At 38.5% G+C, this 27,813-nt stretch overlaps 3 protein-coding genes and 1 long non-coding RNA gene across 7 annotated transcripts in view; all 4 read left to right on the top strand.

Annotated features, from left to right (window-relative positions):
• The first annotated feature begins 139 nt into the window (after positions 1 to 139).
• Positions 140 to 8,259, top strand: LOC144658025 (uncharacterized). The gene is made up of 3 exons (XM_078518353.1): positions 140 to 255; positions 2,656 to 3,824; positions 7,093 to 8,259. Exons 2-3 carry the CDS (start codon positions 2,670 to 2,672, stop codon positions 8,257 to 8,259), a joined length of 2,322 nt encoding a protein of 773 aa, XP_078374479.1. The 5' UTR covers positions 140 to 255; positions 2,656 to 2,669.
• Positions 8,260 to 12,646: 4,387 nt separating this feature from the next.
• LOC144658024 (uncharacterized) lies at positions 12,647 to 27,139 on the top strand. The gene is made up of 3 exons (XM_078518352.1): positions 12,647 to 12,787; positions 15,788 to 16,865; positions 25,773 to 27,139. Exons 2-3 carry the CDS (start codon positions 15,809 to 15,811, stop codon positions 26,783 to 26,785), a joined length of 2,070 nt encoding a protein of 689 aa, XP_078374478.1. The 5' UTR covers positions 12,647 to 12,787; positions 15,788 to 15,808; the 3' UTR covers positions 26,786 to 27,139.
• LOC144658380 (uncharacterized) lies at positions 19,374 to 23,850 on the top strand. 4 transcript variants are annotated; one of them, XR_013571675.1, is made up of 4 exons: positions 19,455 to 19,467; positions 19,531 to 21,285; positions 21,640 to 21,690; positions 22,666 to 23,850. It is a non-coding gene; the product is annotated as an uncharacterized LOC144658380 (long non-coding RNA). The 4 variants fall into 4 exon arrangements; XR_013571677.1 differs by having other exon boundaries at positions 19,374 to 21,285; positions 21,640 to 21,765; XR_013571676.1 differs by having other exon boundaries at positions 19,378 to 21,285; positions 22,682 to 23,850.
• Positions 24,039 to 27,813, top strand: part of LOC144658209 (uncharacterized) — a 53,545-nt gene continuing 49,770 nt past the window's right edge. The window contains exon 1 of the mRNA XM_078518588.1: positions 24,039 to 24,099. The gene's annotated coding sequence lies outside the window, so the exon portion shown is untranslated. The remainder of the gene's footprint in view (positions 24,100 to 27,813) is intronic.

Raw genomic sequence — 27,813 nt, 5'->3', positions numbered from 1 at the left:
AAGACGGATTATTCCGGCATGTTGAGTTTTTGGAAAATACCCGTCCCTTCTCGTGCCCCACTCCTACCCCTGTTGGGTACTCGAAAATTTTGGGCACCCAAAGAATAAGACTGGGCACTAGGGTTCTCGTTCCCAGGGTCTCTCTTGTTTTCAATATGGCCTCCTTCATGGAACCTTCTTGCTTGCTCTCATCTTGATCTGATCGTAGTTTGAGTTCTTTGCAGCTCTTTTTTCGACTGTTTTGCGTCAGCAGAGGTAAGTAAAACATCATGAGGTGAATTAGAGAATGCGTAAAAACAACTACAGAATGCAGGGCTACTTTTGAAGGCGGTGTCTCCGGTGGCTCGGCAGTGAATGCTAAGAACAAGAAATTACCTCCGTCGATGTCTTGTGTGTAGATTAAGCGGCTCGTTTGACTCGGCAGTGGAAGTCTTCGGTGTGTAGATTTTATAGTGGCTTGTTTGACTCGGCAGTGGAAGTATTCGGTGCATGTATTTCGTGTCTCTACAGTGAATAACGAGCCACCGGATATACCTGTCTTCAAAAGTGGCCATGTGTTCTGTAGCTATTAAGCCCCAGAAAAACAGGATATGTTTCTCGAGGGCTTGTAATGTAAAAAATGTAAATATTGTTTATAGTGGTCATGCACAGCACTTAACTTGCCTTCAGTATTCTGCTTAAAGCAAAACTCCAATCAAGCGTTTGCAGCATGTTCAGTCACAGGCAGACCACCCTATGTGTTCGTGGTTAATAATTGTTGACATAAGGTTATGTTGAAATCAATGGCGCATATAGGAGATATATAGAGAAACATTACGTCGGCTTCGATTTACTACAAAATATAAAATTTACTCTATATGATTCAATAAAAGTTAAGATGAAATGCTGAATGTGTCTTGTGTCGTGTTTTTTTTGCCGCCCCGAGCCCTTTAAGACGTTTATTTTGCGAGATCATTTAGCGACCGTTAGAAGAGAGAGAGAAGAGAGAACAAGGCAGGCAGCTTTACCGCCGGCGGTCGCGACCTTGTCTAATTCAAGCTGGAACTGACGCTAAACCATCAAAATTCTCGCCTCGAAAACACCGGCATCCGATCGACTAGATATTTCTCCGTCCTTGTGCCGAATTAGAGCTTCACACTTCCAATATTTTTCGAGTAAGCGATCCCGAAGTCTCAAAAGTAGCTTTCTCCATATGATCAGTGCAAAATTCTGGATCAAAGGAATTTGAAACATGCGAATAACAAAAGGAAATTTGACACATCTGTCAAACATCAAATAACATAACAAAAGAAAATTAGGGCACGTGCGTTTGTTACGAGATAACAAAAATAACCAACTAAAACAGTTACACTTAACTTTTCTCGAGTTTACTTCTAAATCTAAGCAATTTCAGTTGTCTCGAGTCGACTTTTGTTTCCTTTAAAATCATTTTTTTTCAGATATCGACATGACTTTGAAACAACATGGTTTGTTTCTCCTCAACTAGCTAACTTGCGAACTTCAGTCAGGCCCAAATTGCGAACTTTGTATTGAAATTCACAATATTAATGCTGAATAATGTCTCTGCAGATTTATGCATATGTTCTGATTCAGTGGGTTTTAATCTAGAAATTAGTCAAATTGAGTAAATTACTTATATGTGCTACTTGATATTATTTATAAAATGGATCATTTCAAAAATGGACTGGGACATATATTGTGACATCAAAACTTTGACAAGCTTACATCATCCAAATGATTATCACGCTCTTTTTCGCACAGTTTTGATCCTTTTAAGAGTTTTAATCCCTTCACAGGATTCAAAATAACAGCTGGCACTTTGACCACAGCTGCCGACTTCTTTTCACCAAAGAATAGGTTATACAGGGTCTGAAAAGGTGGGTTTCCTGATCCCACATTCCCGTTCCATTTTTACGAAAATCCCAAATCCCGCACTTTTTTAATCGCTATCCCGAATCCCGTTCCCCCCCCCCCCAAAAAAAAAAACAACAACAACAAAAAATACTTATTTCTCCAAAAGCTTATAAATGTAAGGTGTAGATTTGCCCTTTGGATTGAATTAGCTTTTCATAGCTCAGTATTAATAATGAAAGAGCATGATATGACAGCGTGTAAGACTGGCCTGATGGGTCGTCCTGTAACAACTTCGTTCCCAGGGGCTGTTCCCTTTAGAGTGGGAGAAAAAGACTTAGTGCCCTGGGGAAGAGGTTGGTCCTGTAAGCGTGTGCACTGTCCTTGATAGAAAGTTTACAGGAACAGCGTCAACCACGTCTTATCTATAGTTTGGTTTGAAGCGAGACACCACTTAGCGCTCGCCTGGTTGATTCGCTTGAATAGTTGAGCTTCCCTGCTGATTTCGCTAACACTTGTGCCTCTGTTTTAATGGTCAATTGCCAGTTAACCAATCAATACCAGTACATGTAATTGCAACATACCATTGCTAGTTTTTAATGACAACTAAAAGACATACATGTACCTGTTTCTCCGTTATTAAAATAGTCTTTCTCCACATTTGTAACAAAGTTAATGCAATATTACTGTTGTTCATCTTAAATCTGCAAAACATTTTCTCTTATGGCTTACAGTAATGAACATTAATTTGTATTTTAGGAATAAACCAGAGGAAACATTCACTTGTTCATTTGTATTTTAAAGAATACTGATCTGATATGAGCCTCAGCAAGAATCAGGCAGGAACTCTTATGCAACATGCAAGATCACACACAGGAGAGAAACCTTTTGAGTGTAGCCAGTGTGGCAAGTGTTTTAGCCAGGCAGGGAGTTTAAAGCAACATAAAAGAACACACACAGGAGAGAAGCCTTTTCAATGTAACCAGTGTGGAAAGTGTTTTAATCAGGAAGGAACTCTAACGCAACATAAAAGAACACACACAGGAGAGAAACCTTTTGAATGCAACCAGTGCGGCAAGTGTTTTAATCAGACAGGAACTCTAATGCGACATAAAAGAACTCACACAGGAGAGAAGCCTTTTGAATGTAACCACTGTGGCAAGGGTTTTATTCAAGCAGGAGATTTAAATAAACATAAAAGAACACACACAGGAGAGAAACCTTATGAATGTAACCAGTGTGGAAAGTGTTTTTATCGTTCAGAAACTTTAAACTTACATAAAAGAACCCACACAGAAGAGAAGCCTTTTGAATGCAACCAGTGTGGCAAGTGTTTTAATCGGGCAGGAAATTTAAAAAATCATAAAAGAACACACACAGGAGAGAAGCCTTTTTTGTGTATGCAGTGTGGCAAGTGTTTTAGTCAGGCAGGAACACTTCAGCAACATAAAAGAACTCACACAGGAGAGATGCCTTTTGTGTGCAACCAGTGTGGCGAATGTTTTAGACAGTCAGGACATCTTAAGCGACATAAAATTCTTCACACAGGAGAGAAGCCTTTTAAATGCAACCAATGTGGCAAGCCTTTTAGTCGGGCAGAACATCTTCGGCGACATACATGTAAAATACTTAACATGGGAGAGAAGTCTTTTAAATGTATCCAATGTGGCAAGTGTTTCAAACGGGAAGAAGATCTTAAGAAACATACAAGATTACACACAGGAGAGAAACCTCTTGAATGGAACCAATGTGGCAAGCGTTTCAGTCAGGCAGGACATATTGACGAACGTCAAAGAACACTCACAGGGGAATGGCGGTTTGTTTGTAACCAGTGCGGCAAGAATTTTATATCTGAAGGAGCTTTTATGACTCATAAAAAAGAACACAAAGAGAGGCCATGCATGAATGAGAAGGATGACGATTACCTTAGCATCTCTGAACTTTTAAGTGACATTAAAGTAATCAAACAGGAATGAAGCCTTATCAACATGTACCTTGTACGTGGGTGATGATGATGATGACAATAACTTTTACAGTCGAAGCTCTCTTAAGGACACTCTTGTAAGCAGACAGCTCTACTTACCCCGTTTTAAAACCTATACAAACTCTGTTTTTTTACATTCTCGTAAGCGGACATTCCCGTGGCGGCCGCGGACACTTTCAGCTCCCGTTAGCAGACACTCTAACGAAAATCCTTTTAACAACCTCTGTATCTTGGTTTTTTCAATCAACTTCACGTCGCCGTTTGTCACAATGATTTTTACGGGACCTTAGTACCATATTTCAGTGTTTGTTTTGTTGTCATCCCTGTCCGTCCGGTTATTGTAAGCTGGGCAAGCTCCTGCAAGCGGCCGATCTATCCCCTACAAGTCTAGTGGACGCTTGTGAGAACCATTCTCGTAAACGGCCAGCTCCAGTTACGGACACCTTTTCGTGTCCCGAGGGTGTCCGCTTATGAGAGCTTCGACTGTAATGGGTTAGTTGCTTTAGCAAAGGGAGAACCCTCTACCTTTAGCGGACTCCTTAACTATGTCACGAACAACACATCTCTAAAATGCCTTAATCTTCATTAGTCGAAGTCACCCTTGTTTACCTCATTATAGGAAATTAATGCTTGTGTAAATAAAGGTATTTGAAATTAACACGACTTAAATTAACGCGAAGGGAAGGAAAAATTACTTCCCAATAAAGGAATTTAACGTGAAAGAGGAGTTTTAAAACTTTTCAAAATGAACGAAATTAACGTGGCAATAGGCAATGTTAATGGTACTTTTCCCAAACATAGGGGTTACCGGTAAGCGAAGGAATCTAACCACTTTGAGCCTTCTTCACAGTTTAATTGATACCAGCCTGATAAAATATCCCTTTTTTCTAGGAGCCAAAAATGTCTGGACAGTATTGCAAAATTGGGGCTAAAATAATGGAAATTAAGGTCGTGGAAATGAACACTCCAGTTAATTAACAGCACGGAAATTAAGGTTAACAAAAATTAACGTGACAAATAAATGCAAATTTTTGAAATTTGCGTTAATTTCCTATAATAAAGTATTGGTACGTTAGAAAACTATTATTCTGACTTTCCTTCAGTTTAAAAATAGTTACAAGCGCTAGTTACAAGGATATTAAAAGAATGACTAAGTATATTACCAAGAGATTTCCCCAAAGACCAAGTTTTCTTAGTATTATACAGAACTGAAACATTCAATGAACAGTTAAAATTCTGCTTTGTTACATCTTCGCTTTTTTTTTATTACTTATTGTTTTGTTGCAAAATAGACTTACTGCTTGCTGTATTTTTTTTGGAAATAACACCTCCCCACCCCTCGTCAATAATACTACACACCCTTAGGTCACCCAGGGCGGGCCCGGGGTGACCTATTGTATTTGGTGAAGAGTAAGATTTTTAAGCAGTTTAGTCTATAAATGATGGGGCATACAAGTAGCAGGTTTGGGTATATTGTAAATTTGAAGCTTGGAATTCGAAATACGGATCATTCCAGCATGTTAATTTGAGGTTCTGCAATACTCCTGCCCCTACTCCCCCCGACTCCTCCCAAAATTTTCGAGTACCCAAGGAATAAGACTGGGCACTAGGGTACAACCTCGTCCCCAGGGTCTCTCTTGTTTTCAACATGGCCGCCTTCATGCGTGCTGTGATCGTAGTGTAGTCTTTGCAGCTCTTTATGACTTTGTTCAGCCAGTAGAGGTAAGTAAAACTTCTTAAACATCGTGAGGTGAATTAGGGAATGCGTAAAAACAACTACAGAATGCAGGGCCACTTTTGAAGACAGTGGCTCGGCAGTGAATGCAACTGAACGAGAAATTTAATTCCTTGATGTCTGGTGACTGGTGTGTATTTTTGTGGCTCGTTTGGCTCAGTGGAAATCTCCAGTGTGTAGATTTAATAGTGGCTCGTTTGGCTCGGCAGTGGAAGTATTCGGTGTGTAGATTAAGTCGCTCATTTGTCTCAGCAGTGACTACCGAGTCGAACGAGCCACCAGATATTTCCGTCTTCAAAAGTGGAAAAAACCTGAATATTTCTCGTTCTTAAAGCGTGTGCAAAGAGAGACAACTTTGGCAAACTGAAACTGTTCGTTAGCAAAATGACTCGTAAGCAAAATTGAGGGCGAGTTGTCTGGGGCTAGTTGTCTGGGGGGGCGAGTTGTCTGACATTCGTTCTAGATCTGTATCTATGCCCCATAAAAAACAGGATTTTTTTTAAGGGCTTACCTTCAGTATTATACTTAAAGGAAGCCTCCACTCTTATGACAAGATGGCACTGAATTGTTTGAAATAATGCCTCAATTTCAAATTTTACAGGATTAGAGATAAATAACATTAATAGCAACAAAACATACGTGGAAAAGGTTGGCACTTTTAAATTTCCAGCAGGTGGTTTTTTTGGACATTATGACATGTAATGGTTGCTGCTATTTTTAGGAAGCGGAGGAACTTTTGTGTGAAACAAGTGATGCAGTTATCATTTTTTTAGTTCCTGCCCTTACTGACAGAAAAGCTACGTGTTATTATTCAATGAGCTTGCATTGCATATCAGATGGTACATGGCCGACGAGGTGCGTAGTGCCAAGTTGAATAATTTATTGTTCAATTTAAAATACCTTACTGTCACTTATTTTTGCGAGACTTTATTTTAGCAATTTTCAAAAAATCACAAAATTAAATATCCACAAAAATTAATTTTTAACGTTTTCCATTGTATGGTTTTTGTTAATTACCGGTTTATATTTTTGTTGAGCTGCCAGGCTCCCCTTTCAGACACATGTACTTTTGTATTTGTGGTCAATTGCCTGTTAACCAATCAAAGCTAAGGAATTGGTAAATACAGTTTAATCCCGGTAACTCGAACTCTGAAGGGAAACAAAAAAACAGTTAGAATTAGCACGGTTTTCGAGTTAACCAAGTAAAAATGACTTAAACTGGGTCCAAGGGAAATGGAAGTTAGTTCGAGTTAGCGGGGTTGTTCGAGTTATCCGAGTTCGAGTTACCGGGGTTCTACTGTATATTCCATTGCTAGTTTTTAATAATAACTTGTAGACATACCTGTTTCTCTATTCAAACACAATTAAAATAGTCTTTCTCCAAAATTGTAACAAAGTTAATACAATATTACTGTGGTTCATCTTAAATCTGCAAAACATTTTCTCTCATGGCTTACAGTAATGAACAGTAATTTGCACTTTAGGATAAACCAGAGGAAACATTCACCTGTTTGAATACTGATCTGATATGAGCCTCAGGAAGAATCAGGGAGAAAAACAAATCCAACATGCGAAATCACATACAGGAGAGAAACCTTTTGAATGTAACCAGTGTGGCAAGTGTTTTAGTCGGGCAAGAACTTTAAATCAACATAAAAGAACACACACAGGAGAGAGGCCTTTTGAATGCAACCAGTGTGGCAAGTGTTTTAGTCAGGCAGGAACTCTTCTGCGACATAAAAGAGCACATACAGGAGAGAAGCCTTTTGAATGTAACCACTGTGGCAAGAGTTTTACTCATACAGGAGATTTAAATAAGCATAAAAGAACGCACACAGGAGAGAAGCCATATGAGTGTGATCAGTGTGGAAAGTGTTTTAGTCGAGCAGGGAATCTTAGTGAACATAAAAGAACACACACAGGAGAGAAGCCTTTTGAATGCAACCAGTGTGACAAGTGTTTTAATCACATAGGAGCTTTGAATAAACATAAAAGTACACACACAGGAGTGAAGCCTTTTTTGTGTGAGCAGTGCGGAAAAAGTTTTTCTCATACAGGAACACTTCAGAAACATAAAAAAACTCACACAGGAGAAAAGCACACAGGAGAAAAGCCTTTTGTATGTAACCAGTGTGGCAAGTGTTTTAGTCACAAATCATATCTTAAGAAACATGAACTACTTCATACAGGAAAAAAACCCTTTGTATGTAACCAGTGTGGCAAGTGTTTTAGTCAGAAAGGACATCTTCAACGACATGAAATTCTTCACACAGGAGAGAAGCCTTTTAAATGCAACCAATGTGGCAAGCCTTTTAGTCGGGCAGAACATCTTCGGCGACATACATGTAAAATACTTAACATGGGAGAGAAGTCTTTTGAATGTAACCAATGTGGCAAGTGTTTCAAACGGGAAGAAAATCTAAAGAAACATGCAAGATTACACACAGGAGAGAAGCCTTTTGAATGTGACCAGTGTAGCAAGTGTTTTACATATGAACCAGCTTTTATGACTCATAAAAAGAAATGCACAGAGAAGTCATTGGTAAATGGAAAGGATGACGATTGCTTCAGTATCTCTGAACTTATAACCGACATAAAAGGTATCAAACATGTACCTTGTGAGTGTGATGATGATGACGATTTGGGGTGCACCCACCCCATCAATTACCCTCAAAACTTGCATTTCTGATAATTCAAACATTTTTTCATTTCCTATGAACATGAAGGTTCAAGTTAGGGAATTGAACTGTATGTCACAGACAATGCATAAATTATTTAAAAAATTGAAACTCAAAAGAAACTCAAGAAAAATTGTTTTATTCTCATTTTCAGAGGTGAATATGAAGAACTCCAAAATTAAGAATGAAAACATGGGAACACTGTGGTTTTTAAAATCAGAATATACACTTAAGAAAAAGTTTTAAAAGCGGACATAGCAAACTTTACAAAAAAAAACAGTTATCTGTTAACTTTGTTAATCATTGGCGGCTTCTGAACAATAATTGTTTAAATCCTTTTGAAATGAGTCTAGTAGCTCTGATCTGAAGCGTCTAAGGGCTAACTGAATTATTTTGAGTCAATGTACCTTGGTAGCCAATTTTTAAAATAACAAAGTGTGTTGAATACTCCCAACTTGGAGTGATTTCTTTTGAAGAAACAAAAAACTAATTTCATTCAGGGAATGATCCCATGTTTTCTTGCCTGGATAGCAAATAAGGGGTGGCTTAGTAACCAAGCCCTGAAATGCTATATTCACCTCCAAGCATTATGGTGTCATAGTATATATACTGAAAAAGTCAATAGTGATTTTGGTGCACAATAATTGGCTGCTCGTGTCCTTCCCTATTCACCTCCAAGCAACTCATCCAAGAAAGATTTACTTGTTAACCAAATAAGCTAGTCAAAAGTCACCCTTTCAGTTTCGGGCTATATTGTCTCACTGTTTTAGTATATACTTAAATTCTTCCCGCAACCTCCGAATTCATCTTTACAACTATTCACGTCAGTGTCTGGCTAGTGGTGGATATTTACCTTGCCACTTCGCAGCTCAGTAAATATTCACCGCTAGCCACGGACACATCAGGGATGTAGCTAAGAAAACACTTAGCCAGCTCATCAAAAAGCCCAGCTGCTTTTCTGGCCTAAGCAGCTCTGAAAGTTTACCTAAGTCTTTGTTTTCATGTGAAATTTCCAATTTGCATTCTATTTCAGCCGGTTAAATTAGCCGACCGCTGGCCCTTAGCGACATCTTGGAGTGTGACATTGAGGTGAATAGTTGTCAACTTCCCACCTCCACAGTGGCAAAACGTTAAATAAACCAGAGCTACTTTACCAATCAGAATGCCCCATTCTTATTTTCACCTCTGGAGATAAGACTAAAAATGTCTATCTTTTTCTTCTTCTTCCAATGATAATAATTATGATGATAATAATACATGTAATAATAATAATCAAATATTTATTGTTGTTATTTATTAGCCTGCATAGCAGGCATCTGTATGTTTTTTAGCGCATTTAAAAGAGTGCGCAATTACTACGGCGCTTGCCACGCAGGCTAGCTATTTATTTACTTTGTCTTATTTTGCAATGAAGCCAATCAATTGAAAGTATGTTTCATATTTATCTGTCTTCTTCTTCTTTCAATAATAATAATAGTAATAAATTATACATGTTATAATAATAATCAAATATTTATTTTGCTTATTTATATATTTTGTCTTATTTTTCAGTGGAGCCATTCAATTGAAAGTATAATGCTTCACATTTATTTGTCTTATTTTGCTACCACTAAGATAATAAAGAACAATCTGTGTTCCTTACTCTTTTCTTTGCAACCCTAACAAGTTACTATTTTTGCTTGTTTGTAATTTGATTGGCTGGACCTTTAAGGTCGCGGGGGATATATACAGCATGAATAAATTCATGAAGCGAAATTTTGCTTGACCTGCATCTTTTAAAACGCTTATTCCTCGGCTGTTATGAATGCGATTAAGCTCAAATTTTACAGAGACATAAAGAAATGATAAAAGATTATGTATGTCATCTTTTATTTGGTAGATTGTACCTACGGCGATGTTATAGCCACGATACTGCCAACTTGGGAAGAACATGATTTCGTGGCAGAGTTTGTAGAACGAGTAGGAGACAGCACACTGTGATCTTGTCAAAAACTAATCAGTCAATATCTCTAGAGTGTCATAACAGAAGCGGATTTTTTAATTTAAAGTTTTCCAGCAAGTTATGGCGGTTTAAATGCGCAAATTTTAATTGAATGCCTTCTACCTCTTTCTAAAAGCGCTCTTTTAAAATTCCGCCTCTGTTATGACACACTACAGTATTCCTAGTTTACCTCTCTGCAGTGGCAGCTCATGAAGTTCTATATCCGCGCTGAATTCTCTGCCACAAAATTGTCGGAAAAGTCCAAACTTTGAGATTTCCGAAGGTGTCCCGATCAAAAAACGGTTTCAAAATGGTAATTATGGTAATTATATTCCACGCTTTTATGATGAGAACAATGCGTTTTCAAAGAGACAAACAATTCCAGACGCAAACACATCAAATCACGCGCGCGTGCTCATATTTTTTATGCAAATATCTCGTCGTAAAGTTCTCGATGTCAGTCGTTGAACTTCGTGAATACGCTTTAAATAAATGCATAATGATGAGCCTAAGGTGTCCCCCGCGACCTTAATTACCGGTATACACATGCAACAATTTCTGCGTGCTCTAATTGGTTGAAAGCATGTCAATGAATTCCGGTGCAGAAAGTTGAAATTGAGTGCTAAAAAGTTTACTCTCGTAGTGCCTCTCTCCACCCAGGTGTATAAATGGGTACCGGCGAATTTACTGCTGGGGGTAACCCTGCAATGGACTAGCATCTCATCCAGGTGGAGTAGCAATACTCCTAGTCGCTTAATTCTATGGAAACCGGGATAAGTTCCAGCTGTATGGGCCACTTGGCTCAGACTCAGCCGTTACCTTATTGGCTGAGAGCATGCGAATTAAATATAATCCCAAACAGTGCAAAAAGTTGAAATTGAGTGCAAAAAGTTATAATTAAATTTATTATCAGGAAAGTCAGAAAGGGAGCTAAAACAAAATGGTGGCTAATGTTGGAGAGTTTGGTAGAGCAAAAATCAAGCAAAAATATATCAGTTCATGAAAAGTTTGGCTTACTTAATTATCTGGGCATTTGTGCAGCACATAAGAGGCTTTACGCCGGGGGGGGGGGGGGTACTCCCCTATATAAGGTATATAGGTATGTGCCGCCCCAAAGGGTATGGTTTTTGAGCATTTCAAGGTCAGGTCTGAAAACGGGTATGGATTTTTGAGGCCAGGTCTGAAAACGGGTGTGGAAAATAACATTTTTTGGTCTGAAATTGGGTCTGGATTTGGAGATGCGGGCGGCACACCCCCACCAAAAATTCCAAGGAGTACCCCCCCCCCCCGGGGCTTTACGAAACTTCTTTAGCTGCCAATTGAGGATTTTCTTACGCGCAGCTCGTAAAGAAGAAAGATTGTAAACAAGCATGAATTGATTGCACATTTCAGCCCACATCAGAAAACAACTGGATAAAAGCACTAGTGACTAATGCATAACAAAGAGATTAAAAATTCCGAAGCAGTATTTGAATTTTATGTTTTTATACTGAGTCGGAAAGGTAGGGGACTGAACATGGTTTTATTTGCCATCAACTTTCAGTGAAATTTTTGTAATCACATGATTTTTCTCTTACAATTTGGGATAAATAAGCACTCATAAATTTTTTGAAGACTACGAATTGCACACAGTCACCTTAGTACGGAGTCGTGTAATTTGGTTATAGCCTTTGAAAAATTAACTTGCGCCGATTTCTTCCAAATAAATTGCACCCTGAACCATGTGAATACCTAACAAATTCAAATTTTGCAAATCAAATCATAAACCTTTTTTAAATTCACTGTAATGGCCTATACGGGGAGGCTCCGCCCAAAATGGGTACTTTTTCAGGCTTCAGGTATATAAAAGGGTAGGGATTTCACAAGTTTAAGTATACGAAAGGGTATGGAAATTTGTCATTTAGGTTTTTGAAAGGGCCTTTAATTTAAATATTTCGAAAACAGTTGCAATTTATGGCTGTATTACTTCAATTTATTAAGCGCTACTTGAAAAGCCTGAAAATAACTTTCAGGTATATGAAGGGGGTACCTTTTTTCATTAAAAGGTTTACGAAAGGGGTACAATTTCTGGCAAAATGGTATATAAAAGGGTAAGGGGTAAGAGCTCGGGGCGGAGCCTTCCCGTACAAAACTTTTATGGGTTCCCCCCCCCTCCCCCCTGAGAAAATCTAGACAATCAAATCATGTGTCCCCAGAGCCACTTGTTTCTGGTGCCCCCGGCTCGGTTCGGTAGTACCTGTAGCCTGAATTTCAGACTTCCCTCTCTGGTCGCCTGCTTCCGAGAAGGGACGTCTAAAAAATGTCACTTCTCAGCAGTCGACCCACCTAGAGACAATACACTACGTGACGTGACACTCTACTTACCTACCATCCGCTGACTAGGGTGCCTGTGGGCTCAAGCTATGAGGTCGTGTTTTCAGGGAGGTGACCGTGTTTTCAATTTTCAATATGGCTGCCTTCATGCTTTTGTATGCTGGAAAGCCTGTCAGCTCCTGAGTACTTTGTTCGAAGTTTGAATTCTTTTCAGCTCTTTCATCGGCTGTTTTGCGTCAGTAGAGGTAAGTAAATCTTCAGAAGGAGATTGTTTTGTCCGTTTTGACTTTTTTGTCCTGTCCCGAACACGTTGTTGGGTCAGCAAGAAATTATAGGTAGGGACTCAGGAGAAAACAGTTTTCTGAAATCTTTGAAATTTCTCCACGGAAAAATTTCAGTGCCATTATTTTTTAAGCTAAATGGAGGCTATCAAGCTTATAATCCTTCAATTCAAAACACAAGGTCACCTATTTTGGGGGGAGCTTTTTTCCAAGCTGTTCAGTAGCAAAGTAATAAGCAATGCTGCGTACTTTTAGAAAGTTACTTAGTTGTTCAAAATTTCCAGTTCCGTTAAGCTGAATTAATTTAAGACATAAAATGTTGTAGTTCCATTCATTATCCATACCTCCCCAAAGAAAGGGATGGGCGATTTCAGAAAGTATCCATACCATACCATGGACGGCTTCCATAACTTAGCCCCCCCTTGCCTTCGGAACTTCCAAAATGCGTTATCCCCCATGCCCTTGAAATTCCATAATCGTTATCCTCCCCTCCCGTTTGGATTTTTCGTTTTTTACTCAACGGGGTTTGCATATACGCTCAATTAAGCGTACCGTATTTACCCGTGTATAAGTCGACCTTTTTTCACCTAAAAATCGGTCCAAAAAATCGCCCTCGACTTATACACGGGTCAAAATTTTCGACCCAAGCACCAGTTAAATAAATTCTGCACAATTAGCATAACAATTGTTTTATATGTCAAAAAACATCAAATAAACAACAGTACAGGTTACGATGTCCTTTCACTTTGCTATCTTTGTCGTTAAATTGGCAGTTCAAGTCGAAATTCATTACGATTTATCCGCTTAATATAAACCTGAATGTTGTAGAGACTCACTGGCACAAGGTTTGAATAAAGAGCTGACATTTTCCACTAATAAAGCTGGTAAATCCACTCGAGAAAACATGTTCTTGCATGATCTTTCTCGCTTCGAACTTCGCTACTTAGTAACCTGGCATGATGCACGCACGTGTAGTTATCAGTTACCAGTACCTCACCGATTTTGTAGCTTGGTTACCAAGTTCCCCAAGCAAACTTGACTTTGTTTATCGAGTGGGTTTCAAAGTTTTCTATGTTCCTTGGTGTTTTGCTTGTCTTCTAAAGCCGCTACTATCTCTCCACAATTAGAAAGGTTCGTTTGAAATTAGTGTGTTTGATTTTATAAGGCTGTTTCAAAAAATAATGGACAAAATGCCTGCATAAACATGTGTGGCTAAAACGCTCGAGTATAAAGCATGATAATAAACTTCACATTGAAACTTGCTGTGTTTTTTCATTAAGTACTCTACCTGAAGGGAAATTCTAAGAAACACAAGGTTATTTTTCCAAAAAAATTCTTACCCAGAAATGAAAAAAATCATAGTTTATGGCCTCAAAAATAGGGGGTCGACTTATACAAGGGATCGACTAATACACGGGTAAATACGGTATTTTACATCAAATTATTTCAAATGACTCGATCTGTAACAGAGGGAGTCGTTATGACTCAGGAAGTTCTGGGATGAAAATGTAAAATGTAAGAATTTACTCCTTACCCTTGTTCAACAGATACAACCTACATTAACTTTACATTGCCTCAAACTGGTACAGAACATTAGAATATGAATACTGTGTGATGCATGTGTGTACACTCGAAAGATATTACAATCGAACGCACTGACATATCAGCCGTCTTGAATTTGAGCCCTCCGGGTCAGCAGTCACTCCCAATCCCACATGCGCTTCAAAATGGCGTCTCGAAGTGTAGCAAGTGTTTCGCACTCCACTGAATGGACTAAATATTTTGTCGATCCGCTTCGACAAGAAAAAAAAAGATTGAATGAAGAAATTCATCAGCATTAAGGCCTCTGGAGCTTGATGTACAACCCACATTTTATCGGTTTTCTTTTGTAAATAAATGCAAGCACATGCCTGATTCATCGTTTTTTCTTGTATCCTGCTTCTGCGATCTGGTCATCAGTTCGTGCTTTATTTACGAATTAGAAGTCCACAAAATAAACATTTTCAAGGAACACACCCTTGTCTGCCCCCTCTGGAAATCCAAGATCTGGAAATCCCCCATGCCTTCGGAATTGCAATCGTAAGTACCGGTATCCCCCCCCTTGCCCTCGCAATTCCAAAAGCCGTCTGTGGTATGGTATGGATACTTTCTGGAATCACCCATTTTTCATAAGGATTCCACCCAACTGTCTAGAAATTGCAATTAAACATTTTCTTCTAGAGTCCTTGGCCTTTGAGACATGTCCCCCACCCCCAGGAAGGAACTCTTAATGACACAACCTCGTTCCCAGGGTCTCTCTCTCCCCACCCACCCTGGGAATGAGGTTGTTGATGACAGTTTTCGATGTAAAGCTGATAGAGTCACCCTAATGAAATAAAGGCTTGCTTGCTTGCTGTAATTACTTACTTTCTAACTAACTAACAAGCTATTATAACTAACTAAGTAACTAAGTAGCTAACTACCTAACTAACTAGCTATAATAACTAACTAATTAACTTACTAACTAACTGACTGACTGACTGACTGACTGACTGACTGGCTGGCTGACTGCTTGACTGCAACATATTATTTATAACATTAACTACATGCTTATTAATTATAATATAGTCTAAAGACACTTTTTTAAAAGCCCAGGCCAAACAAGGATGAGAGTTGAATCTCATGAGAGTTTTCGTCAACTCTCATCGACTATAATCAACTCCAAGCGAGAACAAGAGTCCGTCAAACTCTCATTAACTCTCGTGAAAAATCTGAGCACGTTCAAAGTTGATGATAGTGCACAAGTGTTGAAGAGAGTGCATGAGTGTTCCATGCCAAACAAGAGTTAGAGTTTATACTCCCATCAAGTCTCATTCTCGTTTGGCCCAGACTTAATGCAATATTATCTTATGGCTTAATTTGCATTATAGATAAGAACAACCAAAGGAAACATCCACTTGTTCATTTGTTTTTGTTTTTTTAAAGAATACTGATCTCTGAGACAGTATGAGCCTCAGCAAGAATCAGGCAGGAACTCTTATGCAACATGCAAGATCACATACAGGAGAGAAACCTTTTGAATGTAACTATTGTGGAAAGTCTTTTGCTACGGCAGGCAATCTAAAACGACATAAAACAACACACACAGGAGAGAAGACTTTTGAGTGTAACTATTGTGGCAAGTGTTTTAATGAGGCAGGAAAACTAACACGGCATGAAAAAACACATAGTGGTCAGAAGCCTTTTAAGTGCAATTATTGCGGCAAGTGCTTTATTGAGGCAGGGAATCTAACACAACATAAAAGAATACACACTGGAGAGAAGCCTTTTGAATGTAACCAGTGCGGCAAGTGTTTTTATCATAAAGGAGATATGAATAAGCATAAAAGAACACACACAGGAGAGAAACCTTTTGTGTGTAACGAGTGTGGCAAAAGTTTCAGATATACAGGAAATCTTAAGCAACATAAAAGAACTCACACTGGAGAGAAGCCTTTTGAATGTAACCAGTGTGGCAAGTGTTTTAGTGACGCATCACAGCATAAGAGACATAAAATAACTCACATAGGAGAGAAGCCTTTTGAATGTAACCAGTGTGGCAAGTGTTTAAGTGAAGCAGCACATCTTAAGAGACATAAAATAACTCACACAGGAGAGAAGCCTTTTGAATGTAACCAATGTGGCAAGTGTTTCAGTCAGGCAGCATCTCTTAAGAGACATAAAATAACTCACACAGGAGAGAAGCCTTTTGAATCTAACCAATGTGGCAAGTGTTTTAATCAGGCAGAACATCTTAAGAAACATGCAAGAGTAAACATGGAAGAGAAGCCTTTTGACTGTAACCAGTATGGCAACTGTTTCAGTCAGGCAGGACATAATAATTATTATGATGAACGTCAAAGAACACTTGCAGGGGAATGGCGTTTTGTTTGTAACCAGTATGAAGGAGCTTTGATGACTCATAAAAAAGAACACACAGAGAGGCCATGCATGAATGAGAAGGATGACAATTGCTTCAGCATCTCTGAACTTTTAAGTGACATTAAAGTAATCAAACAGGAATGAAATCTTATCAACATGTACCTTGTATGTGTGTGTAGCCTGCAAAGCAGGCGTATTTAGTGAGCGCATTCGAATGCATTTTGATCAGGCGCTATCTTAAATTCTTACTCAGGAGAGGATTGGGGATAGGAGAAACGTGTCCTAGGGTAGTAGGAGTGAGGCAGAAAAGCCTCTCTCTGCCCTCATCCAACATGGCGGCGAATCTACTCGATCGCGAACTAATACTACGCGCGCCCACCGAAAACGCCTACACTGCAGGCTAATGTGTGTGTGATAATGATGATGACAATAACTTTATTAATGGGTCAGTTGTTTTAGCCAAGGGAGATTACCCTCTACTTATAGAGGACTCCTTAAAGGAGCTATGTCACAGATAACGCATCTCTGAAATGTCTTAATCTTCATCTCTCTCTGTTTTAATCTTCATCAGTCAAAACCACCCTTTCTATTTTCGAGTTTTTAGACCTTTGTTGGCATTTTACTACATTAGAAAACTATTATTCTGAGTTTTCCTTCAATTTAAAATTAATCCAAAAATGACCTTATATATTGTTACATAACTCCTTTAAAAGAGAAAAGAGTTACAGAAACTAAAAACTTCAAACTTCATAAAATACTTTATGGAGACACCTAGCCACAAATAAATTCATAACACAAAATTTTGCTTGTCCAACTTGTTTTATACTACTTATATCTCGGCTGTTGTGGGTGTGATTGAGCTTAAAATTTTACAGAGAATCTTAGGTGTTTAATATGTTTTGATAAGCTTTGGAGATGTTTACGTGTTGTTCCAGAAAATATCCATATTTCTCCCACCTGAAATTCCAGTTAAGCTCTGTGCTTTCTTGTAGACATTTTAGCTTTTGAGGCCCCCCACTCCCTCAAAATTTTCAATGACCTTCCATGGGGTGGATATGGATATTGTCTAGAAGTCTACAATGCAGTTGGCTGACCCCTTGGGTGGGGGTTCCTTAAAGTGGTTCCTTATTCCTTATATATAGGGAGGCTTTGCCTGAAGGGGTGCCTTTTTTTAGACCTCAGGCATATGAGAGGGTAGAAATTTCACAAGTTGAAAAAAAATAAATAAATAAACAAATGGGTTGGGAAAACCGTCAATTAGGTATTTAAAGGGACTATGTCACAAATTTTGAACAGATTTTTGAACAGCCAAAAATTATATTTGTGTCGTAGGAAACTTAAAAATACCGTATTTATTCGATTAAGCGCCCTGGGCGCTTATTAAATTTTTGGTCCTTGGGAGTGGGCGCTTATTCGAGGCTAGGCGCTAATTAAATTTTCACGATTTTCAGCAAATATTAAGTTTATTTTTGTAGCAAAAAAATAAATAATAATAAAATTAGGGGAAGATGTACCAAAGCAGAATTTTAACTGTTCATTGAAAGATTATGTAAAATACTAAGAAAACTCGATCATGGGGGAAGTCTTCTTAGTAGTACATAGTCAATTTCAATAATCAATACTCCTCTTATCGTTTTCAGTTTTTTTGTGGGGTGGGGGTGGGCGCTTATTCGAGGCTGGGCGCTTATTAACTTTTCCTACCTTCAGGGTGGGCGCTTATTCGAGGTGGGCGCTAATTCGAGGTTGGGCGCTTAATCGAATAAATACGGTAATGGTCCATTTTTATTAACAATAACTGTTTTAGAGCACTAAAACTGTTTAAAAGCGCGTTTGGCTGCAGGTAGCTCTGATGGAAATGGATTGCAATTTTAAAATGTTAGCCAATGTTTTCAAATACGGTAGTTTACGTGCGCCATCAAAAACAATTGATATTTATAGCCGAAGTTTGATTTCTATCCCCAAATAAAGGTTATATCTCCAGTTAAAAGTTCAACTTTAGACAATGTTTTTCATGTGTATCTACTAAATCCCTGTGACATATAGTCCCTTTGGACCTCTCAAGATGTCTTGAATAAGATGCACAAGCCCCTTGATTCGTTTAGTATTTTAACATGTTTTAAGAGTTATTCAAGTGAAAAATTAAGAAACGAGATGTAGCGTTTCTTGTGTAGGTATGCAAAGGTGTTAACTGGTATATAATAATAATACCGTAATCACAATAATTATTATAACAACTCAGAGACTCAAAAAACATGGCATCGTTAATTATTGTCATTCTTGATTTTCCAATTTTAAACGTACCAACAGGCTCTGTCCTTTCAACGAATGCAGGTGATGAAGGGACGGACTATTTAATTTTTAAGGAGGGGGGGGGGCAATTTATTCTGATATTTTTTTTTATTGTTGGTATTTGCAATAATATTTTTTTATACCAACATAACCCCCTCTACGATTTTCATGTAACATCCATGTTTAGCAAGTGGGGTTTGTTTTAATTTTTTTCCTGTGCTTACTTGTGCACGATTTTTTCCTCTTACTTTTCTTGTGCAATTTTCAACTCAGGGTGGGGATAGTCTCCTATTTGTATCGTATTGGTAAAGATATGTAATTTGTGATAGTGTTAATTAACATAAATTACTATTTTGCCGACACGGACCAGAGAACTGGGTGCGAGCGTAGCTCGCGAGGACTTATGGTTAGCGTGTTTGAAATTGAGTTCGTTGAGAGACTTGTGACATTCTACGGTCAGCCTCTTTGGCCTACACTTTACTCCGTTAAGTTATATTTTTAATATTTCTTCTTTGCAGATAATTCATCCCATGGTTGGCAGACAGTCTTGGAATTGATACACCACGATCTTGTGCGCGATGTCGAAGCAGCGGAGAGCACCAGAGCACCAAGATCAACGAAGCGTTCTTCGCCCTCAGTTCAGTCATAGTTAGTAGTGAAGGAGTCTTGTCACACTGGTCTACACTACAAAACCGTTCCGCTGAATTTCAGCTTCACAGTTGCCTATCTTATTTGCTCGTGTTCGTTCCCAAATGTTTTCCCACATATCAACTTCTGGAGTGCGACGGTAATTTTGCGGTAATCCCGGTTACTGGAGTGTGTTCTGTCCTCGCTTACGGTGCAACGGTTCCTCTAGTGTTTATAATTCTGGTTGATAATCTTAATGTCTCTATTCGTAGCTCGATTTGGAGAAGAATTTTACTCGCATGGATCAGAGTTTAACAATCGTCGATTTGATTTTCCTTCAAGTTCATGAAGATTCTTTCGAGCTTTATTTATTTTTTGTGACAATTGTCTTTCTCTTGCAGGATGATTTTCTGGATTCCATTCTGGAATGTCTTTTGCGCTCCTTTTGTTCTTGTTCAGTTGGCTTTGGATTGCCGTGTTTTTGAATTTTTTCCGTGCTTTATTTGTAGCAGTCTTGAATTTATTACCTTTTGTCAATTTATTCCCGTCAAACGAATAAGCTTGTTGTTTTATGTTGTGTCATTAGTCTTTTGTCCGCTTCCCTTCAAGTTCAGGCATTTTGTTCTTCGTCACTTTAATTAATGAATGCGTAGATTCATCTGTCGGTAGGAGTTTCAGCCTTCTTCGCAGACGAGTGTGTCGCAGTCTAGTGTTTCCTTATTTGTTTTATGTCATGTTTGCCTTTGATTTTATAGTCAACTTCAGTTGCCGTGTGTTACGCAGAAAGTGTCTATCATTTGTATGGGTGTTTTTCTCCTGTTTCTCCTGATTTGTTTCAGTTTCCTGTTGTGCTGTCGATAGGAACAAAGCCGGATTCATCGGTGTTACAAGTTCACGCCGTTTACTGGCTAGCTACGACGCCAGATGCTCCTGGAAATGCAGTCCGTTTGTTACTTGGCTTGGAACCGTTCCGCGTTTACTCATCTGATTTTTTGCTCCCGTTAAGCGGATTGATGTCTTCCTCTGCTGTTACTTGTCCTTGACATCCAGTTTGTATTATTTTGCTTGCGTTTGCCGTGAAGTGTTTACGTGGCTCCTGGGTTTGTAATGTCGCCAGGCTCAGAAGATTAGGAGTTTATTTGCGTTTTATACCTTAAGTTCATTTTCCATGTGGGTATTTCATTAAGCTAAATTTCTGGAGGTCCAATGTTTAGAAAATTAATAGCGTACCTATTAAGCCTGTTAGCCATAAGGCCTTTAGAATAATATAGCTTATCTACTGCTCTCTCGCTCCTAGTACAGCTTTCCCCAGTTTTTCTGATATTGGAGGCAAGATTGTTCTTCATATCTGGTCAGATATCGGAGACCTCTACACCAGGCTGATGATTAAAGAAGGCTACATCATTTATGACGTCATGAGTTATGGGGTCCACATAGATTCGCCTGTTTTTACACCGCTTCTTGAGATCCGATTCCAGTGTTGTGAATGCATTTCCCAGGTTTGGTGTCATCACCGATTAGCTGGTTGTCGGCCACCTCGTGTTTTTAACATGTTAAGTTATTAAACATGTGAAGTTTTTCCAGTGTTGAGGGATCTCTTGTTATTGCCTTATGAAAGTCTACCTAGTACATTTATGCCTGACCAGGTGATCCTTTTAATTGCAATTCTCTATTTAGTTATTCATTACAGAAGGAGAAGCTACAAGCTATTTTCTGTAGCAGCCAAATCAGAATGGCATTAGATTTATTATTCTTGATTGTTTAGCGTTGCTCCATTTTATTCTGAGGTATCCCTTGTATGTTTTTTCTTGTTCCTCGTTGTTTTCTAAACCCAAGCTACAGATCACAGCTGTTATCACTTTGTGCTCAAGAGTTCTTTTGCATGTGTGTATTACTTTGATATTTTGTTATATTTTCTCTATCTTAACATGTAAAGTGTTTCTAAGAAAGGTGTTTAACTTAAATGTGAAGTTCTTTTTGTATGACGTTTCCTGCACTAGAGAGGTATGCCTGTGGCAGGCGTATATACGCTGGAGTGGCATTGCCTACAGGTCAGCGGTTGCTTGCTTGCACTAGTTGCCCGCCTTTGATTGACAAATTGAGTGCTATACATGTCCCTGTGAATCGTATGTATATATATATATATATATAGTTTTTGTTGTTTAGTATTGCCTGGAGGGCAGAGTTGTTACCTGTTTGTAATGTTTACCTCATGCATAGTTGAGTAAATGAACCAGTAAAGGCCCTTGTGTACAGTCTTGGCGCCTAGACCTAAGATTATCTTGCATGGTTTCTTTAAAACAATAGTTTTGTAATTAAGATATTTCCTGTTCTAGATGTTTAGCTTATTGCAAGTGTTTGTACCCAGAGATTATATTATTTATCAATGTTGTTAGAACCTGGAGGGGTTTGCCTGTCAGACGTATAGTAATTGCAGTGTAATATTGTCTAAAGGGCAGTGGTTACTTACTTGTGTAATTTTTTACATGTATTGATACTCTTGAGGGGTAAACAAGTCTATGTAACTTTTATTAAAGGTTTTCAGTTTTGTATTGCCTGGAGGACAAATGGTGTTGTACCCTAGATGGGTATGCCTTTGAGAGGCGTATAGATATTGTAGCGCAGTTTTTTCTGCACGGGTGTGGTTACTTACTTGCACCAGTTTTTTTTTTGTGCATTAATACCCTTGGCATGTAAACATGCCTATGAAATTTGTATAGTTTCCTATGATTTGCATTGCCTGGAGGGCGAATGGTGTTACACCCTAGATGGGTATGCCTGTGAGGCGTGTAGATACTGAAGAGTAATATTGTTTAATACCCTTGAGGGTATACATGGTATGAAATTGTTTACATCTTTTGAAGCTTTATTTTACCTGGGGGGCAAAGCGGTTATTTCTTTTTTCCTCTGACATTTAGTTGTGCATGGTTGCACAAAACTTTTACTAGAGTGTTCCTGGCAGGCAGCCGATCTCGTTGGCTGTCTTTTGATTATCTCTCATGTTTTTCCTCTTTGTTTTTTCCTAGTTATTTTCATTTCCAGTTTCTGAATGACTTCCCAGATCCAAGACGCGGTTGGTCGCTGTCTCGAACCGTGGGCTTTCAGCAGTGGACAACTTTTGCTACTGATGTGTTAAATACAATGGCTGGATTCAGCTCGCCTACCTTACACTCTACCGTTACTGCCGTGAAGAAAGGAGTTGCCTTTCCTATCAGTCAGTAGTCTTCTATCAGAAAGGAACGCCTGAACGTGGATCTTCTCAAGCATCTTACTACAGTCTAGTCTATAACATCGTTTACGTTTACGAAATCTAGTTATAATATGTTTTTTCGATCTTCCATTGTTCTTACAGTTCATGATTTATGTGTTATTCGTTGTTGAATGTAGGTTTTATATGCGATCTTACCACTGACAAACAAAGGGGCGGTAAAACAGTTCTTATTGAAGCTGATTGATGTCCTTTGTTTTATTTTTCTGAGAATTTAGACCAGTATTTGTTTAGGCCTTTCCTGCTAGCATTGTTGTGTTATAAAAGAGGTTCAGCGCCATGGTTGTTAGGTTTCAGTTATAGTTATTATAATTTGCCTTAGCGATTTCCTGGTTAGCAGGCTCAAGTTCTTAGCTTTTTGGTCTCCTGTGCTCAAGCCCCTTCTTTTGCTTTCTATCGTGGGCCCGGCTGACCAACGTGCCCATGCCTCATAGTCTTTGTGTGTGTTCGGTTGTGTAGTGAAGGCAAAATATGTAATTTGTGATAGTGTTAATTAACATAAATTACTATTTTGCCGACACGGACCAGAGAACTGGGTGCGAGCATAGCTCGCGAGGACTTATGGTTAGCGTGTTTGAAATTGAGTTCGTTGAGAGACTTGTGACATTCTACGGTCAGCCTCTTTGGCCTACACTTTACTCCGTTAAGTTATATTTTAAATATTTCGTTTTGTGAATATATTGTACTTTGATTATCTTTTCTTTCATTATTCAGATATCATTGTTTTTTTGTTTGTGTAAGCCTTAAAACCCCAAAGGCTGCGCCATAGCATTGGTCGGGGGTACACGGTCCCTAATTTTTCCCACAGTGGTTTTTTGGGGTTTACGTGTCCGGCTGTGGTGCATGTAGGTTATGTATGATTTTATCCATCCTGCTGTAATCTTATTGATGTGTCAATAAAATGTATCGTGGGCCCGGCTGACCAACGTGCCCATGCCTCATAGTCTTTGTGTGTGTTCGGTTGTGTAGTGAAGGCAAAATTAAGGCTTTGAAGCAGCTATACGAGGTATACTCCCGTCCCCTCTCCTTTTTAACGCCCTCTTAGGGTACCCCCCAAAGATCTGCCCAAAATGTTCGAGTAAAACTGGGTACTAGGGAGAGTTGTGTTTTCAACATGGCCGCGTTCATGCGTTCTCTGATCGTAGTTTGAATTCTTTGCAGCTCTTTTATCGATTGTTTTGCGTCAGTTGAGGTAAGTAAAACATCATAAGGTGAATAATGGCATGCGTAAAAGACCAGGATTTGTTTCTTGAGGGCTTGCCTTCAAAATTGTACGTAGTACAGACATATTAAAGGACGTTCGCGCGAAAATCCTTCAACATTGCAATTTTTCTTAACTTTCACCACTGCTAGTTTACAAGTTACTTATGTCAGAAATGAAAAAATAATTGCGGATCACCGAATTCATTTTCGAGATATGTACTTCGACTTTTCACATTCAATATGGTCCATTTAATTTGACACAAATGAAGAAACCTATCTTTTTCCTGTCTTCCTTTTATGTTCTGCTGGTATTATCAGCTAATGGATTGCATCAGAATTATTGTCATTGTTACTTTCAATTTTTCCTAACAAACTGTTTCAAAAATTCCTGAGGGTGGATACCCCCAGACCCCCCTGCATATAGCGCCCGTGGCCCAACAGATTATGTGCGAGAGGCACTCATACGCACCCCCTATGGAAAATCCCGGTTATGGCCTGCTATTGGTCGATATGTAGACGATACCCTCACCGTTATGCCAGACAGAGCTTCAGCTGACAGCTTTTTGAACACCCTAAATCACTGCCAATCCAACACTTCTTAAGGTCATTGCCCTGTATTGCATTGCGCATCCTTACTACTGCGCAGAATTTTATGCGTAATTAGCGCACGCACATAAACAAAACGGTGGCTTTTTTCAATGCGACTTAGTCCGCGAGAGAAGTAAATTGTTGCTTTCTTGTAAACGAGTCTGGTGACCTATCAATTTTTTCTCATATTTTGGGTGTAGCTATCAAATTCTTTCTGTAAAATGAAAACAGATCAATTCTTGTGTTTGAAAAATAAATAATCACTAAAACCGTGTATTTTGCCAGTACTCGCAGAGGAATTTTTTAAGGAATTATATGGAATATACAAGGTCTTCCCGCTCCTAAATAAATCTAGGGACCCCCATTTTTTTATTTCAAAATTTAAGTTCCCTTAAAGTAATAAACCAGTAGGCAAAGTTTGGTTAAAAATCTATGTTCAGTTCTATTTCAGGGCAATGACCTTAATCCCAATTTGATCGGGAATCAGAGGGTCACAGGTTTGTCAGTCGCAAGACTGGTAAGTGTTACCCTCGTAAAATATAGATGATTTCTTTATTTATTTATTCCGTTAAACTTACGATGAAGGTTGAGAATAATTCCTCTCTGCCTTTTGTTGGTGTTGATGAAATAAATGTGGCGCCAAGAATCGAGACCAGAGTTTACATCAAGCCGACAAACACAGGACTCCTCCTGCGTCCCTATAAAATCAATTTCACATGCTTGCAAATTGTAAGAACAAAATGGATTGCCCAATCAAAGAGATGCTTTTCATCTACAAACTTAAACCAATACTATGTACAAACAGACTCTGTCTGTGCAAAAGTTTTCATCTATTAAGAATAATTTTTTGCTTTCTGCAAATAAGGAAACTCTTTTATGACATTAATTGATGATGCCGAAATGTTGCATTATTACGATTATATTCACATTATTGTTATTATTATTATTATTATTATTATTATTATTATTATTATTATTATTATTATTATTATTATTATTATTATTTAACACCATGTGAAACATCTGCCTTTTCATTTGTATTTTAAGAACACTGATCTTTGGTATGAGCCTCAGCAAGAATCAGGAGGGGAAATTCAGGCAACATGCAAGATTGCGCAGGAGAGAAGCCTTTTGAATGTGACCAGTGCAGCAAGTGTTTTTATCGTAAAGGAGATTTGAATAAGCATAAAAGAACACACACAGGAGAGAAGCCTTTTGAATGTAACCAGTGTGGCAAGTGTTTTTGTCATAAAGGAGATTTAAATAAGCATAAAAGAATACACTCTGGAGAGAAGCCTTTTGAATGTAGCCAGTGCGACAAGTGTTTTTATACTAAAGGAGATTTAAATAAGCATAAAAGAACACACACAGGAGAGAAGCCTTTTGTGTGTAACCAGTGTAGCAAGTGCTTTAGGGAGGCTGGAAAACTAAAGCGACATGAAAGAACACATACTGGAGAGAAGCCTTTCAAGTGCAGCCATTGTGACAAATGCTTTAGTCTGGTAGAGACCCTAGAGCAACATAAGAGAATACACACAGGAGAGAAGCCTTTTGAATGTAACCAGTGTGGCAAGTGTTTTAGTCAGGCAGGAAATTTAAATAACCACAAAAGAACACACACAGGAGAGAAGCCTTTTGAATGTAACCAGTGTGGCAAGTGTTTTAATGAAGTAGGAAATCTTAAGAAACATGAAAGAACTCACACAGGAGAGAAGCCTTTTAAATGTAACCATTGTGGCAAGTGTTTTAATCATGCAGGACATTTAAATAGACATAAAATAACACACACAGGAGAGAAGCCTTTTGAATGTAAACAGTGTGGCAAGTGTTTTAACGTAGCCGGAAATCTTAAGAAACATGAAAGAACTCACACAGGAGAAAAGCCTTTTGAATGTAACCATTGTGGCAAGTGTTTTAGTCACCCTTCGTATCTAAAGACACATGAAAGAACTCACACAGGGGAGAAGCCTTTTGAATGTAACCAGTGTGGCATGTGTTTCAGTCAGTCAGGGCATCGTAACCAACATGAAAAAACACACAGGAGAAAGGCCTTTTGTGTCTTACCACGTGGAGGGGCCATGGACTAACAAGCGGGATGGCAATTGCTTCAGTATCTCTGAACTTTGTAGCGACATCAAAAAAATTTAACAGGAATGTGTGGAAGAAAGTGTGGAAGAATAGTTTGTAATACAGTAAAAACCTGTGAGTAAGAACCTGTTAGGCTAAAATTTGCAAATTAGACCCCATTTTTATAAGAACCTATTTAGCCTAAAATTTGAAATCAGGTTCCTACCTTCTAAAATTGATTAAAAATGTTTACTTTGTGGAAAATAAATTCGGACCAGGCTTTACTGTACATGTATACAACTTCATATTCTGAATGATTAGTGCTTCATTTTTACATAAACACTTGTTCAGATGCGCAACATTTATACAAATAATAGGTGGAATCATGCACTAAAAGTTTTATTAACAAAACCGTAAATAAGTCTTAAAAGCCCAAATTTGTGTTAACTACCATTTATGAATTAAAGAACCTGTTAAGGCTAACCTGGAAAAACTAGGTTCTTACTCGCAGGTTTTTACTGTACTGATGACTGTGTTCTTGAAAGAAAACTACGTGAATTTGTACTAAAAGGGCAGACCATGACCTCTCCAGTTACTCTGCTTTAACTCTTAAACATTTACAATATGGTCTCCTTCTAGTTGGATCTAGATTTCTCTCAAAAGTATTATTTTTTGCAATGTTGTGCAATTGAGTCCTATATTAAGTAGCTTACATAGAGCAGCTTTGAGGAGGCCATTTCCAGTTGGCTTTAACTTCTGTTTCGATTCAAATCTTAGTGCACAACCTTTCAGATGAAAATGAGTTTGACTTGTTTGTTTGTTACTTTCCAAATCAAACTCATTTTGAAATAAATAGTTATGCGCCAAGGCTCAATATCTGACCGAGACGCTATTAGTTTGGATTTTGCTTTTGATTGGTTGAGCATGTCAGTGGCTCAATTTTTAAACCAATCGCAGAGTGTCTGCTTCACGTTTTGCAAAACCAAAGCAATTCCGCATCGTTGTTCACATCACTCAACCGCTCTTTGTTTGCAAAACAATTGTTACA

Source organism: Oculina patagonica, chromosome 6, assembly GCF_052425735.1.
Source record: "Oculina patagonica isolate OP01 chromosome 6, crgOcupat, whole genome shotgun sequence".
NCBI classification, from domain to species: Eukaryota; Metazoa; Cnidaria; class Anthozoa; order Scleractinia; family Oculinidae; genus Oculina; species Oculina patagonica.
The sequence above is the reverse complement of the archived record's forward strand: the minus strand, read 5'-3'. Positions and strand labels throughout refer to the sequence as shown.